The sequence below is a fragment of the Episyrphus balteatus genome, chromosome 1 (assembly GCF_945859705.1).
Source record: "Episyrphus balteatus chromosome 1, idEpiBalt1.1, whole genome shotgun sequence".
Taxonomy (NCBI): Eukaryota; Metazoa; Arthropoda; class Insecta; order Diptera; family Syrphidae; genus Episyrphus; species Episyrphus balteatus.
In genome coordinates, this window is record NC_079134.1 from 164,689,254 (window position 1) to 164,706,115 (window position 16,862).

The following is a 16,862-nucleotide window of genomic DNA, read 5'->3' on the forward strand; positions in this document are numbered from 1 at the left end:
GCAAACTAGTTTAGTAGAAAAATTATTCAAATCCCTTTCAAAATTCAAGTTAAATATCGGGCTTAACTACTAACTCCATATAAAGTATAATACGCAGCTGAAGCGGAGCGAAAAATTTTGAAGTCTCCAAAGTCAATAGCGAACATGTAAACGAAAAAATACCATATCGGTCTAAGGCGCCTGACTCAAGGAGCAATGTTGCTTCATAAAAGTTATGGGAGCGTAAATGGCGTGGGTTCAAGCCCCACTTTTGGCAAGATTTTTTTTCCATATTATTCTAATTTGAGGAATTATTTTTTTTTTTTAATCAATGGTCTGCAATGGGGGTTGGTGCTGTGTTTGAACTCTTTTGGTGAAATTTTATTTTGTTAATATATGTCCTAATGTATATTTTCGTGATTTCAAACAGTTTAATTAATATTAAAATAAGATATACTTTTATCTCCTTTACTTTTTGAACCCGTTTACAATTTATTCGAAAGGTTCACCAAACGAATGACATTCCGTTCAGTTGAATACGAAGTCGTTTGCTGTACCTATGACATCATGCCAAATGAACAGATTCCATTCACGAGTTACTCGTTAACGTATGCGACGATTTGACCCCTGGCTTTAAGAAAAAAAATCTTCGGAATGGAAGCACGTAACTTAGAGTTATCTCGATACAATCGAGCAGTGGCAGCATCTTATTTGGTTCAATCGAGCGTTTTCTATTAAAATCGTTGAATCAAATTTGATGCTGCCAATACTCGATTTTATCATGCGAGACAATTACCTCTAAAGTTTTTCGACTTAAATATTATGCGTGCTTAGGTATGCTCATGGAAAAAAAAAAACATCGATGTGATACATCGTAACCTTACATCAATTTTTGTCAATGCATCGCATAAAGACATCGATGTTTTCGATGCATCGAATGAAAAAATAAAATATTGTTTTTTTTTTAATCAAGATTAACGACATTATTATTCGAGTTTCAAAACAAGTTTTATCTCAAAGAATGTTTAGTGAATGCTTGAAGTTGTATAGTTTCCTAAACTTGCCCTTTTATCGTTTATTGTTTAATTTAATTATAATAATTATGGGCGTTATTATTTTGAAATTAAAAATCCCAATACATTTTTGTTCTAAGCTTTGCATAAATAAAATTTTATTTACGAGCTTTCCTTGAAGCATATTACGTTTCTGGTTTAAAACTCGTGAAGCTTTTGAAAAAAGTTTTTTTCTGATGGGCCTGGGGGCTGTTTCTCAACAAGCTACATCAGCTACATTTACTACATCGATTACCCTAAAATCCAATGATAAAGCTCTATTTAATATTGAAAAATAATGTTTGTGGTCGGAATAATTCAAAAATACTAAAACTTGATCCGTGAAGTCCGATGGGGATACATCGAAAAGTAAACATCTACGTTTTCTGAGCATCCTTATGCGTGCTGGGACCCTTGAATATTTGATATTTCTGACCCCGACTTCGTAGATAGCTTTGGGCTTTTTATATTTCTTGTACCAGCTTAAGAATCCGTACTATAATATTTTTTCTAAAAATTTGTATCCAAAATGAATAAAAAACTTAGTAATTATTATTTTCATTTATTAATTTTAGAAAAAAAGAATACCACAATCAGCAAATGGAAATTTTTAAAATTTTCTCTTGATGTTTTTCATAAAAAATAAACTCCTCAGCCAAAAAAAAAACCACTTAAAGATGAGAGATACACCCGAGCAATCTAAACAAGCTTGGTAATAACTTGTTCCACTTCTTCCTTAGTATACATCCGGAAGAGTGCATCTGGAGTCATTGTCATTACCTCAACATTTGTCGAATTCAGTTTCTCTTCCATGACTTGTTTCAAAGTGTTTAAAGCCAACTCAATAGCTTCATTCAAAGTCATCTCTTTTGTGTAATTATCTTGCAAATTCTGCTGGGCTCCTTCACTACCCGAACCAATTGCCTTGGCTCCATATCGAATGTAAGTCCCTGAAGGATCCATATGCCACAATTGTGGTTTGCCATCTTCAATTCCAGCAAACAAAATAGCCACACCGAATGGACGACTCATGGCCGAACCACCATCTCCACTGTCTCCGAATTGAATGGCCAAAGTGGACACTGCCTGAGCACACGACTCAATTGTCATACGTTCATTGTAGACAAACCAATGATTTTGGCATTCGACACGAGCCCGGTCGATTAAAGTTCGTGCGTCAGCCATTAGCCCGGATGTGGCACATCCAATGTGCTTGTCAACTTCGGAGATCTTTTCAACGGTACCTGGTTCCATTAGAGGTGAAGTGATACGTTTCTCGACTGCCAATACGACTCCTAACAAGAATTATCAATTAGCCCAGTTTAATTGGACAAAATGGATAACTTACCTTCAGGAGTTGAAATGCCGATTGCTGTGGAACCCAATTTAATTGCTTCAATTGCATATTCCACTTGGAAGAGACGACCTTCGGGGGAGAAGGTGTTTACTCCTCTATCGTATTCGGATCGGGTAAGAAACATCTTTCTAATAAATTTAAGAAGCACAAAGAAACCGAAGCCAAAAAAGTTAGGTTAATTTTCATGATTTTGCAAATTGTTTTCGGCTATTTTTTATATCGAGAGGTTTTGGTTGTTTTGGAAAATATATAAGAAAATTATTTTACTTACATTGATTATTAAAAATAAATAAAATTTATGTGGTTTATTTGTTCTTTAAATGCAAATTAAAGCTTTAATTTAGCTGGAAAATGACAAAACACTTTTGGGATTTGATTTTGCTTGTTGGTTTTGTTGCCGACGGTTGTCAAAATTTGGCAGTAAATTATTTGCAGGTTGGACAACATTGAAATATAAAAAAAAAATGCAAGCATGGTTTGTGTATTGGATACAATACAGCGGTTACTTTTCTAGTTTTTGATTTTAAGCTGTTCACACAAGAGTTACTATATTCATTTTATTACATGAACTACATTTGAATTGGACAATTTTTGTTTTAAATTTTTCAAATGCGAATTTCTACATGAAGGCATGGCGACAATATTTTTTGTTAGGACAAAACGATGACATGGAAACAAATATAAAAATGCGTTCATTTGATAGCTGAATATGGCATTAAACTCTTGCTAGTAAATTTGACACATAACTGTCAAATGATCTTGACAAAAAACTGGGCAAAAATGAGAAGTTCATTTTCTAATGGTGGCTTGCCATTAGGTCTGTTTGGCTACTGCCTAAAACAGAAATATTTCTACTTTTTTTAAACATTTTTAACCCAATTTGTTGTTTGTGTATAACTACCCGACTAACAATTTTCCTTCTGTAAAGCTTAATACATGATTCTTTTGCTTCTATAAAGCTTCATAGAAGCAAAATTGTTAGTTGGGTACAACGGCCACTTTTTGCAAAAAGTCAAAAAATGAAAATGTTCAAACTCATTTTGTGACAGTTTTTCTGAGCACAAAATATTAAATAATGATTCAGAAAGAACAATTTTAGCAGTTTTTTTCCAAAAAAAATAGCGCTACAAAGAAATAAAAATTTCTACTTTTGTAAATTTCCCACTTTTTCACATTTTAGGTCATTGTAGTTATGACCTTAATTTGTAAAAAAAGTACACAAATTATGTTTTTAGACCAAAAAAAAAAAAACTATTTGCATGATTTGTTTTGATTTTCAAGCCAGAAAAAGTATACAAAAATGCGTTTGAAAATTTTCACTTTTGTACTTTTTCACTAATTTTTCAAATCAAATCACATTTTTCGCAGGAAAAAATTATTTTTGAGTGTATATGTCCAAATCATAAAAGTCAATTTGTTGGAATGATTGGACGTCGCGTCGGGAGCAGCCGCCATCTTGGAAAAGAGTTTGGTTTCGTTTTTATTTAATAGCTCCATTTTTACTTATTTTAACCACGAATGACCAAGAACAGTCTTGTTCACAATAAAATTATCTATAAAATGGTATACGAATGAATTCCGTGAGTTAATTAAATTCAATTTTATAGTCGGTCAAAGTCCGGGTTAGTCTCGCAAGGACGCAAGGTTGGAGCAAATCGACATTTTTTCAAATATTTGACGAACTTTTGATTTTCTTCAATAATGAATTATAGCACTTTAAATTATCTTTAAAATTAGCCCTTAAATGTTTTTGTAACCATCATCATCAAAAGCAACCTAACGTCAAGGTCAAGATTATGATTTTTTAACCAAGCAAATCGGAGATTTCTATAATTCAAATAAACAAACAAAAAATTAAACAAAACAGTCTCGAAAACATAACATATCTTGAGTTTTACTAATCGCATTGCTGAGATTGAGGTGTTCAAATTTAGGAAAAATTTCAGAGCATCAGTTCTTAGATTTAGAATTTTAAATTACGTCAACCCCCCCCCCCCCCCCCCCCCCCCTCCCCGAAAACCATATAAAGCTCAACTTTAAATATTCCAAACATTGAATTCGATATTAAGACGCATATAGTTATAAAACTGCTTACTTATATTTTTGTTATACGTCCACTATTAAAATATGCTCGGTCTAATAGAAGAAAACTTGCTTTTTTTCCCACTTTTGACTAAACAAACTATGCATAATTATTTTATCAGGTTCGTAGGTCAGCTCTTTTGTTTTAATATACCTTCCTACTCGATAGATTTTTGTAAGTTCAATTAAATTCTTGTTTTTGTTCTACAAATCACAGTCGTATAAAAAACGTATTGAAAACGGTAACAACCATAAGAAAGAAAACTAAAATAATGAAAATAAATTCATGATTTTTATGTTTTGTGGACTTGATGGTAACAACCTGTTTCAAGGGTTTTGTACTGTATAAGCATATCTAATATCTATATTTCTTAAAACAATATTTTTGTTTTCACATCAGATCCATACTTCGATTGTAATAAACATTGGGACTCAAAAGTGACAAAATGTTACTATTTGAAAGTTTAACATTGCACTACTCAAAAACATCATCTTTTTCTAGAAATAGTTCGCATAATGTGTGATTTTGAAAAAATAAATGTACAGCGTTTCATTGAGAAACATTATTTATTAAGTACGTATAATACAGTAAAATAAGGAGAAAAAAGGGGTAAATCTCGGAATGAATGTTAGTAGAAATTTTTTTTGCTCAATATCTTTCTTTTGCCATTCTATAACATATCTCAAAAGTCTAAAAAAATCTCATGTCCGCTTGTCGCGATTTCAAGGTCAAATCGCGAAATGGAGATTTTCAAAATTAGCAAAAATAGGCTATGGTATTATATACACATATGATACATGATTTTATGTTATTTTTTAATGCTGATTCCAAAAAATCTAAAATCAAGACAATCTGACGTCTCTGGAAAAAGTTATACCTGTTTTTCATCTGTCAACTCATATTATTATAACAGTTGCAAACTTACTGCCGAAAAACCCTTAAAAGTTATGGTAGATAAACCAAATTTTGTATGAAGATTTTAGAATCCATCATTATTAAAAATCAAAACAATCCATTACAAAAAATATATATTCCTACGAAATAATGGTATTTTTTGATGGAGGGGCAAATTTTAGGATATGCACTAACGATGATTCTTGTTCATCTTAGGAATAAGTGCTAATAGGCTAATTTTTTCATTTTAATCTTTGTTTGGATATTCTTTAACTACCCTCAAAAATCTAAAAAAATCTCATGTCCGCAATTCCTAATTTTTTTGGTTTGAAAATAAGGTGCAGATTTTAAAAAATTAATTAGAAAAGTTTAAATTTGTATATGTATACCAACATAAGCGACATGATTTAAAGGTATTTTTCAACACTTATTCCAACAAAATTCACAAACAAGTCAACCTGACCATCCCTAAAAAGTAATGCACCTTATTCATGTTGATTTGACACAAATATCTGAAGTGTAGTTTTTCAATTTTTTAAAATCTGCACCTTATTTTCAAACTAAAAAAATTAGGACTTGCGGACATGAGATTTTTTTAGATTTTTGAGGGTAGTTAAAGAATATCCAAACAAAGATTAAAATGAAAAATTAGCCTATTTGCACTTATTCCTAAGATGAACAAGAATCTTCTTTAGTGCATATCCTAAAATTTGCCCCTCCATCAAAAAATACCATTATTTCGTAGGTATATATATTTTTTGTAATGGATTGTTTTGATTTTTAATAATGATGGATTCTTAAATCTTCATGCAAAATTTGGTTCATCCACCATAACTTTTAAGGGTTTTTCGGCAGTAAGTTTGCAACTTTTATAATAATATGGGTTGACAGGTCAAAAACAGGTATAACTTTTTTCAGAGACGTCAGATTGCCTTGATTTTAGATTTTTTGGAATCAGAATTAAAAAATACCTTGAAATCATGTATCATCTGTGTATATAATACCATAGCCTATTTTTGCTAATTTTGAAAATCTCCATTTCGCGAATTGACCTTGAAATCGCGACAAGCGGACATGAGATTTTTCTAGACTTTTGAGATATGTTATAGAATGGCAAAAGGAAGATATTGAGCAAAAAAAATTTCTACTAACATTAATTCCGAGGTTAAACCCTTATTTGACTGGATTAGTAATAAACAAAAGTAACAATAATTATAAAGCTTAATAGAAGCTAAACTATTCGTCAGGTATGTACACCAATCGAAAAACCTCTTTAAAACCAATTTAAAATCATTTCCTTGCAACACCTTTTATGCATCACATAGGCATGCACTTACTCAAATAATAAAAGTTTAAATCGCATAACACAAAAAAAAAATAAACCAAATTTAATAGCATTTTTATACCAACACACAACTCTTGCAAGCCACAAAAAGACTCCACTATACCATGACTATATGATATCAAAAACGATATCGATAAGAATCTGTGCTGCCACCGCGTCTATTTATAAAACTTTGGCCAATTTCCCAGTAACCAAACGCGTGATTGTATACACTTTCTTTCAAATGCGCTTCACGTCCATGATATTACCGCATATCTTGACCAAGCATCAACTTTGAATCTGAATCCGCCATGCAAAAATTGTTTAAAACTCCGTTGTATTCGATCAAATGATGACAGGTAACAGGCAACGGGTAGTTAGTATGGAAAAGCCAGTACTTAATACACGAGTTGTGTCTATACTAAGATAGCCAAAAGCCAACAAACAATGCAATTGAAACCTGACTGCAAAATTAATCCTTTCCCCCGATGTCCCACGAGAATCGGGTTAAGTCATGATGTATCGGTCGGTGTAACCAAAAACACAACACAATTTCCTTCATATGTAGCGAAAATTGCCATAACTAGATGTACGTACACCGAAGTACATAGAAGTCGAAGACAATCATGCCAGACCGCGCATTAATGAATGCACACAGCGCACTCAAGCGCCTCTATGGTCTATTTCTAATTCAGTTGAGTATGATCTCGTAATTCGCTGGTGAATAGTGTAAACGTCATTCTGACATAACTAAATTCGCCAGTGGGTAGTATAATGCACCACCTGTCCACTGTTGCCATTTAGAGGGCTTCGCAGGTCCCTATCCCCAACTCGATCGTATCTAGTGTAAATGGTGAAACCTTTAAGTTGGACTCTTGTACGTGTGACGTGATGCGCGTGTGCAATTTGTACTTGATTTGGCGTCTTTTTTTTAAGCTTTTGATTAATCGAAACTAATTAATTGACTTATTTGTGTTATTTTTATTTTTCTTCACTTCTTCTTTTTTTAATCTTTTTCTTTGAGATTTCTATGGGACACCCATATTAGATTTCAAGGTCTCACATGATTTGATTGGTTTGTTGACCTTCATTGTTTGATGTGGGTATTGTTGGACAAACATAATTTGGCAAACTAATTTTTCTTGATTAATGAGATTGATGTTTTGATAAAAACGAAAGAAATTTGAAATAACATAATAATTTGAGCTCGTTGAGAATTTCGGCATGACAAGATGCCTTTAGGGTCTTTTGAAGATAAACTACTCTACTTAAGTACTTAAATAGGTTGGAACTTGAAAGGGTTTAGTGTGTACAAGCTACAAGGTGTCGTAAAAGTAATGAAATCATTTGAAATGGCTGCCAACTTGTAAGAAATAAAACAAAAAAAGGTGTTTTTAAGCTACCGAACTATCAATTCTGCTCCCGTATTTTTGATCCAAATAGCTATTGGTGCCTATAAGGTTCCTTTACCACGTACGATACGGTGCGAAATCAATGCTGATATAACTCTTTTTAGGATATATTTTCTTTATTGTATTGCTTTCCTCTCGGGTTCTCTACAGTGTTTATGGTGTCATTACCGGAACAATTGAAAAATCTCTATAAACATACTATAATAATGTTCAGAAGTATTTTTAGGAAGACGGACTGAAGTCCTAAAATCTTCTTAACCAACTAAAAATTTTGATTTTATAAAGTTTTACTAATGCTTGTAACTTCAGCTTCTATAAGTCTTTATAAGAGCATAATTCTTTACCGTTAGACCATAAGGTCTTAAGTCAAAAAATCCCATCTTTGGATTTTTGATTGAGTATAAATTGTAGTTCTTTACTCTTTATAATTTCATATAAAAAAATTTGAATCGTAAACAACTGCTCCTTATAGAATTAAGGCCCAATTTATTGACTCTCCATTAAACTTAAATCGCCATTAAAAAAGGGAATTTTAAAATTAAAAACCAAATTCGTTTAATTCAGTCTCTTTTAAGGACTTTTTTGAAGTTTGGCATCATTAACTAATTGATCATAAAATTTAAAAGTCGTTTTAGTTAAAACACCAAATTCGACCTTTTAAGAGGGATTTTTAGAGCAAATGGAGGTATTAGACAGGGTTTCTATTTATTCACTCTCCATTAGCGTCAAATGTCATTTCATTTATTATTTTATTAAAAAAAGTTTCAGTGTCAATTGACAATTAAAAATAAATAAAATATGCATAAATATGGAAATATTGAGATGGTGAAAAAGTGTTCAATCAATATCATAAAACCAACGTTTGGTAATTGTAATTACACTGGTCAACAAAATTAAACTTTTTTTTTGTTACAGAAACCAAGGTATACTTTTCTATAGGATTTTGGTGTGCTAAGCTCGAATCCGAAGTCAAAAAAATTCTATCACATCACGTTTTTGAGATAGTCCCGTTAGAAAATCGAAAATTCCGCTTTTTACCAGTTTTCGAGATTATTTCTTAGCTTTTGGTTAGTTGTTTTAGATAAATTTGTAACGGTTTCTAGTAGAACTAAATCTTGTCTTTCTAAATCCGTTTAAATCTTTTAAAAATCTCTTTTCTTCTTTGAGAAATCTGAAGTTGAAATCAACGTGTTTGGTATATCTTATGTTTATTTACTTTTAATAGCGAATCTCGAAAAGTTCTTTGCCAATCGCTTTCAAATTTTGACACAACGTTTCGTTTACATTCCATTAAGTTCTTGTCTTGTTTTTAACAAGAAAAAAATTATATTTTTCTCACTAGTAATTATTTAGTATAACTTATCTGACACAGTCACGCTTTGATGTATCTCACCGCGATTCACCACTTTCGCAGATATAAAAACTTGCAAGATTCAAAATAGAACGTTGTGTCAAAATTTGAAAGCGATTGGCAAAGAACTTTTTGAGATTCGCTATTAAAAGTAAATAAACATAAGATATACCAAACACGTTGATTTCAACTTCAGATTTCTCAACGAAGAAAAGAAATTTTTAAAAGATTTAAACGGATTTAGAAAGACAAGATTTAGTTCTACTAGAAACCGTTACAAATTTATTTAATAACAAATAACCAAAAGCTAAGAAATAATCTCGAAAACTGGTAAAAAGCGGCATTTTCGATTTTCTAACGGGATTATCTCAAAAACGTGATGTGATAGAATTGTTCTGACTCCAGATTCGAGCTCAGCACCCAAAAAACCTATAGAAAAGTATGTCTTGATGTCTGTAACAAAAACCTTGTTGACCAGTGTTATTGGTAAAAGTACCTACCTCAAATTATTCTAAAACTTTATTTTAAATTTTGTGATGTGATTTTAATGGAGCTAAAGCTGTTCAATAGGGTAAATCTTCATGAATTTATGCTTCTATGCACTTGAAAATATGCGAATCTATTGCCGATTATATTGGTATTGTCATGCGAGCCGTTGCTAACTAAGAATTAGTTTATATTCAAAATAATGCCATAAAGGTAATATTATTTTAAATAACTGCGAGTCAAGGCTCTATTAAGGGAAGGTATGCGGGTTAAACAAACGAAAATTCACTTATTATAATTAGTGAATTTTCGTTAACATGTACGTGGGCAATTGTCACATATCGTCAGTGAAACCAGAAAAGTGTGTAACTCCATTTTAGCAAATTTTATAGGAGAGCAAAAAAACAAAATCGTTTTGAAGGCATTTGTATGAGTTTTCATTTTCTAATTTGCTAATAAAATAAAAACTATGAACTTTAAGAGGATTCTCAGTTTAAGAAACGGTAGATATCAGGTTTGTCTAACATATGGCATTTAATTTTTTAGAAAATTTGGAGTTACACACTTTTCTGGTTTCACCGACGATATACTATATCAACTGCTTCACCTCCAAAAAACACGGTTGTCGTGCTGCAAAATACATATTTTCAGTTTATGCTCAGCCTTGTCATAAGTTCTATTCGTGATATTGTATATCGTAACACCGTCTGTGGGTTTTTGCCTGGCGTTTTAGCTGCAAAATACTTAAGGGCCATCATTTTTGAGTTTTTATATTCTTTATCTTTCAAATCTTCAAATTTAAATATATTTTATTTGACAAAAATGTAGCTTTTGACAGTTTAATTTTTCAAAAAATAAAAAAATCCCTGGGATATTTTTAATGGAATTTTAAATTTAAAGTTTCCATTAAAAGTAAAGACTTTAACTAAAGCAGAGTGAATTAAATGATTTTTTAATGATGGAAACTTAAAGACGTCAATAGATTAACAAAGCTTTTAACTAAAACGACAAATTTAAAAATTTAATGGAGGCTCAATAAATTGGCCCTAAGAGGGTCAATATTCCAAAAATTATCAATTTGCATGCCTTAAAACTTAAATTTCATTTTCTGACAAACTAAAATTTGTGACTTAAGACCTTATTGTCTGACGCTAAAGTATTTCTCTTCCTAATGCAAGAAATATGCCAATAGTCTTTTTTTTAAACGTAATTTAATAGTGAATTAAAGTGCATTATAGTAATATGTAATTTGTCTGTGTAAAAAGGAAATCGTGCGATTTTAACAAAAAAAAAAAAAAATAAATAAACCTACTTATGGGTCTCCGCAGATTTATTGCGATTTGCAAGTTTTTCCTGAAGTCCTTTCAAAATGATAGTGTAAAATATATGCTGTTATCGTATGAAGGTGTGATATTGAAGTGCAAATGTACTCCTTTAAGTCTTCTTCGGTAAGCATGAGAAGTCCTATTTTATGCGCAATAAGTACTCAATAATAGGAACGAATAATACTATCGGCTCTCGATAAAATTATTTATCGGAGGAGAATAATCTTCTTTAAATTAGTGAAAATAGGTCGCCTTTATAGGAATTTTACACGGCAACAAAATTATTATGACAAGAAGCTTCTTTACATCATTATACAAGCAAAATTACTGTAAGTTGGTAAATTAGATACCAGCTTCGAAGATAAACACGCCCATGCGTTGATCGATTTCATTGTCCGTGATGTAATCCTTTTATCTTTACCTAGATGTTATTTAAAATATTTTATGCATGTCTAAACATATTAAAAAAGGTTTTTTTTTGTCAGTTAACTTTTTCTCATGTTTACAAGTGCGAACTGGATTGCATGCAAGATTAAAATTTCTTGTTAATACTTTCATAGTTCGTTACAAAGTTTGATATACACTATATAAACATTGAATATACATGTCCCAAAAGGAAGTAAATGTTTAGGTATTATTCTGGGAACTTGCTTATCAAACAGAAATCCAACAAGTATTGACCAAAACTGGTAAATATCTTTTCACAGGAATCACAACTCACATTAAAACAAGCTTCATCTTTTTGAAGATAAACCTGGATAAATGCAATAACATGAAAATAAATTTAAAAAAAGCCAACAAATTGGTTATAAAGTTGTTATTCATCTCAAACAACTTCATCAAAAGCTATCGCCTGACAGCTATTAATGACATCCCTGTTAAGGATATGTTCAAATGAAATCGATAACACGATAAGCTTGCGACATTTTGCTACAATTTGCAAGACTTTAATGAGTCTCTAAATAAAAAATGTAAGTCTTTTTCAACATAAACAAAAAAAGAGTATTTTGCTCTACCCCATGTGTCTCTCATTTCAGTTCCTGAATGTCAGGTTTAACTACGGAAGTTAGTAATTTTTTAAGTTGAAAATGAAATTCAATGATGCATTGCATTCAAATAAAATTTACTTCCCAAATTCCCACAATTTGAAATTCAAGATTTTTCGTTCATTTGTGCTTCTCTCCGTATCTCTCTATTTCTTAACTTTTATTTCCAGCTTTTTCCAACACTTTCATGTAAAAGTGTAAGCAGACAAACCGCAGACATTTCGACTATGCTTTATAATGAATTTCAATATGTCTGCTTTGCTATAGGTACTGTCACCAAATTATACCTACTTCGGTGAAAATGTAACAACTTATAAAGTGACGGAAGCTAAATAAATGAATGAAAATGAAAAACCACCATCACCACCTTGTGACCCAAAGTACAATGCCATTTATGATGCCAAAAGTTAACATACTCTGTTTCCATCAAAGAGCTTGTCGCATAGCCCTTGTGTGTGCGGCGGCATAGGTGCCTCTGACTTGTGCCAACACATTTTGATTGAACTCCTATAATGCACCGATAGTGTCTGTTGGGTGTCGATCATTCATTCGCATTGTTCCAAATGTGGAGAAAGTATTGCGCAAGGATTTTGTTGTTGTTCTTTATAATTGCAATTTTTAACGAATTCAACTTTTATGCATTGCGCCGTTACTATTGTTGTATTCTCTGTATAAAAGTCTTGTGCCGTTTATCTATAAAACTGTACCGGAATATTATGGTTCCATGCAAAAGGCTCATTTAAGCCACTGTACACTCGTAAAAGTATTTTTTTTCTTCTTCGTCTAAATATAATAACAACATTACCATTATTACCACTTGCTACACAACACACTTTTTCGCAACCACTAACACTCGGTTGGTGCTTGGTGCGCGCAAATGCAGTCCAAGAGCAGGCATGAAGTCGTTCGTCGTCGTTTAAACAGAAACTATACCTACATTTCTTGTACCAGCTGGTACACACAGGGGCACCCGTTCATCTTCATCCCAAAAAGCTTGGACTTGTTCAATAGTGTATAGTTTAGTTATAGCCAAACATATACAATACCAGTATGAGTAATGCCATTTGGTGGACTAGGTCTGCAACGTAAAAAAAGCAGTTTTGCGCGCGATTATATTCGGCCTCAGTCTTTTTAACAACATACACGGAACCGATAAAATCGAATTTCATAACAATAAAACATTTGCTCCAAATAAATCTTGAATGTGTATACTGTACTTTAAGTGGATGGGAAACCTCTCTCGTGATGAGAGTTTTTGATCTAGCACAATGACGTTTGGAACTTTAAATGTGTAGACTCTATAAAATACGTTTCAATGCAGGGCTGACACTGTTTTAAGAATTATGGCCTGACATTTTGATTATGTAGATTTATTTGAATTCAAAATTATGGAATTTTCAGCTGTTAAAGGAGTTATAGAAAAACTTATATATGTACTCGTTTATGATCAATAAGACAATTTCATAAATTTTGTCTTTTTGAGAGCCCCTATAATGCAATTCAATGAATAATATCAGACTAAAATATTCAAAGAATAAAATGTCAATCTTGGATTTAGTTTATGATAATAGGAGAATTGCGAACCATACTCGTAAATGTCAAAGATCAATTGATTCAATTGTTCTATTTATATGATATCTAGAGATCCCTGAGCTACACATACCTACCATACCAAAAATTTTAAATGATAAATTAATAATACGACCAATTGTAGAGACAGAAAATTTTGAACGGTTTGGTTGGTCACTGTGGCGTATGTGTACTTTTTTAACGTTACTTTTCCAAAACTTCAATCGCTGACCAAAACATTGGAATAAAGATTTATTCTGAGCTTGGACTTTGGGTTAAACTTCTTTTTGGAATTTTCGTGTTCTTTGTTCATGAAAATAATATTATATCGTAATATTATTTCCTTTTGCGCATCAACTACAAAATTTTAGTGTTTTTAAATGACTTTTTTACTTGCTCTATAGGGCAAGTATTGGTTTCGTGTCGAAAAAAAAATTTGAGGTTTTAATCAAAACCAACATTACGATGATGGAGAATTCCAAAAAAGTGGGTCTCGCAATTCCGTCCGTGCGTCTGTGCGTCCATCTGTACACATTTTCACAGCCTAAACGGGTGGACGGATTTTCTTCAAATTTGGTACAGACGATTTTTATGGAATTCTGAAAGTTGGGTTTTTTTTGTTTTTTTATATATCGTTTAGAACGTATACCTCCCATACAAAAAAATACGATATTGCAAATTTCTCGAAAACGGCTCTAACGATTTTGATTAAACTTTGTATACCTACGTAATATTTAAAGCAGTGGCAACAAAACTGCATTTTTATTTTTTCTCAAAAAAGTCAAATAACAAAAACACTTTTTTTCATTTAACAAAATTTTGCCATAAATGTCGGCTCTTCCCCAATATCAATTTTTTTTTTAATTTGAAGCCAGCTTTTAAAATCTAAAAGTAGACTAACATAGAAGAGCTTTGAATTGCAAGAGCAAGTACGTGCGACCCCAGTCGTGCATTTTATTTTTTAATTTTTCGCAATAAAATATAAATTAATCTTTAAAAATTGTTTGGGTATTAATAATGTAAGTTCAGTTCAGAAGATGATAAGGTAATCAGCCCTATCGAGGTATCCGTTCGGAGAAAATTTTTTTCCGATTTGTTCGAAATCGGAGAATTTTCTATCGCGGTATCCGTTCCGCTTGACATATCGGAGAATCTTCCGTTCCGATGAAACATGGCGCCTATCAACGCATTGCGATGAAGTGTGTTCAACAAAGATTTTTTGACAGTTGTGCTTTGAATTTCATCGGAAATTCTCCGACATAAAATAGTTGCAGAATATTTTAAGAAAAGTGGAATTTTACAGGAAGAAATATAAAAATGGAAATATAATTTTGATTTTTTAGTGTAGATTAATAAAAATAGTGATAAAGCCTCAGCAAGAGAGGTTGGTTGAAATTAAGAAGACTTGAGCATTACAAGGATTTTTATTTATTAAATAAATCGCGCTGACACATGTGTCAAATGAATGTGATTGTATACTTTATTTTTTTGTTCAGAAGTGGATACCTTGAAAGATTAGGGATGGCGGTTGTTAGTACAAAAACCGGTTTTCCGGTTTTTTTTCCATTCGGTTAAACCGGCCGGTTTTAATCCGGGCAAAAAAAACGATTTTTGGAAAAACCGGTTTTCGTTTTTTTAACATAATTTGTCAACCAAAAAAAAGCTCAATTTGAAGAAAATCCATAAGCAAAGTTTTTTTTTAATTTGATTTTGTTATAAGAGTTCTTAACTCACTCTTAGTAAGAGTTTTGGGGAATTTTTAAAACTGAATATGAATGAAAATTTAAAATTATATGGTTAGTTGAGAGAGGGAATGAAAGTTTTGACAGTTTTCAGTTATTTGTCTCGTGGGGTCTTTTTTTTGGTTCGACTTTTTTTTTTCTTCCGGTATTCTTTCGGTTTTTTTTTTTCTAAAAACCGGTTTAAACTGGGAGGACAAAAAAAAAAACCGGAAAAACCGGCTGACTGAAGCAAAAAAAACCGAAACCGGTATAATCCGGCCGGTTTGTCCCATCCCTATGAAAGATACATATGTAAGTTCCGAACAGAACGGGCTATCGTTTCGAAACTTTCTCCGAACGGATACCTCGATAGGGCTGAATATATTTTATAGATTTGAAAAAAAAAAAAAAAATAAGAATTATGTAAATATGTAGGTACTTCAATTTCATTGGATTTTTTTTTGATAAAAACTGAATTTTTGTATTGACTTTGACAAAAGATATCTTCAAACCTTCTCTATTGTTTTTTTCCTTTTGTTACCTAGACAATCTTTTGGTATCATTTAATTAATGAAATTTAAGCTAAATTTTCGAAAATAAAATTAATTTGTTCATACAAATCTTCAATTGAATTAAAAAAAAAACAAACCGGAAACAGCAGCAATTTTTAACCTATATAGATATATAGATAGAAAGAAGTATTCCTCAATATCAAATCAACAATCATCAAAATCGGAGCTGTTCGGCAGGTTTCCCTAATATTGCCATTTTTTGTGTTTTAGTTACTACACTAAAAACACACAAAAACGTCACTAACATTTATGAAAGTTCCACTACACGGTGGTCTTGAAAACGCGGCAGGTTTTATAAAAATGGATCCCAAAAGTAATGATGCAGATTTGTTCGAAATGATCTCAGGATTCCAAATTTGTAAATTTCAAAATCGTACCTGATCCCTTTTTTGAGTTACAGGCATTATACATATATATACATTTGACTTAGAATGGGGGAAAAAAATTAAAGAAAAAACAAAAGCACATTATAATGTCCTATACCTTTTTGGAAAGCTAAAATATACTCCTTGAATTTGATGTTTATTTGAAGTTAATTGATGGCGTTTTCGATTGGCAGTCCGGAAGCGTCCGGAATCATTCTGAAAGCGTTTTATTCGTACAAAACTGACAGTTTTGTGTGAATAAAATTTTTTCAGAATGATTCCGGACGCTTCCGGACTGCCAATCGAAAACGCCATGAGTAAATAGT

At 31.8% G+C, this 16,862-nt stretch overlaps 1 protein-coding gene across 1 annotated transcript in view; it reads right to left on the bottom strand.

Annotated features, from left to right (window-relative positions):
- Positions 1-1,577: 1,577 nt before the first annotated feature.
- Positions 1,578-16,862, bottom strand: part of LOC129921085 (proteasome subunit alpha type-5) — a 74,331-nt gene continuing 59,046 nt past the window's right edge. Inside the window, exons 2-4 of the mRNA XM_056002743.1 lie at positions 2,660-2,736; positions 2,380-2,516; positions 1,578-2,326 (exon numbers count right to left, since the gene is read on the bottom strand). Coding sequence (XP_055858718.1) covers positions 1,731-2,326; positions 2,380-2,512 — 729 coding nt within the window. The 5' untranslated portion in view covers positions 2,513-2,516; positions 2,660-2,736 and the 3' untranslated portion in view covers positions 1,578-1,730. The remainder of the gene's footprint in view (positions 2,327-2,379; positions 2,517-2,659; positions 2,737-16,862) is intronic.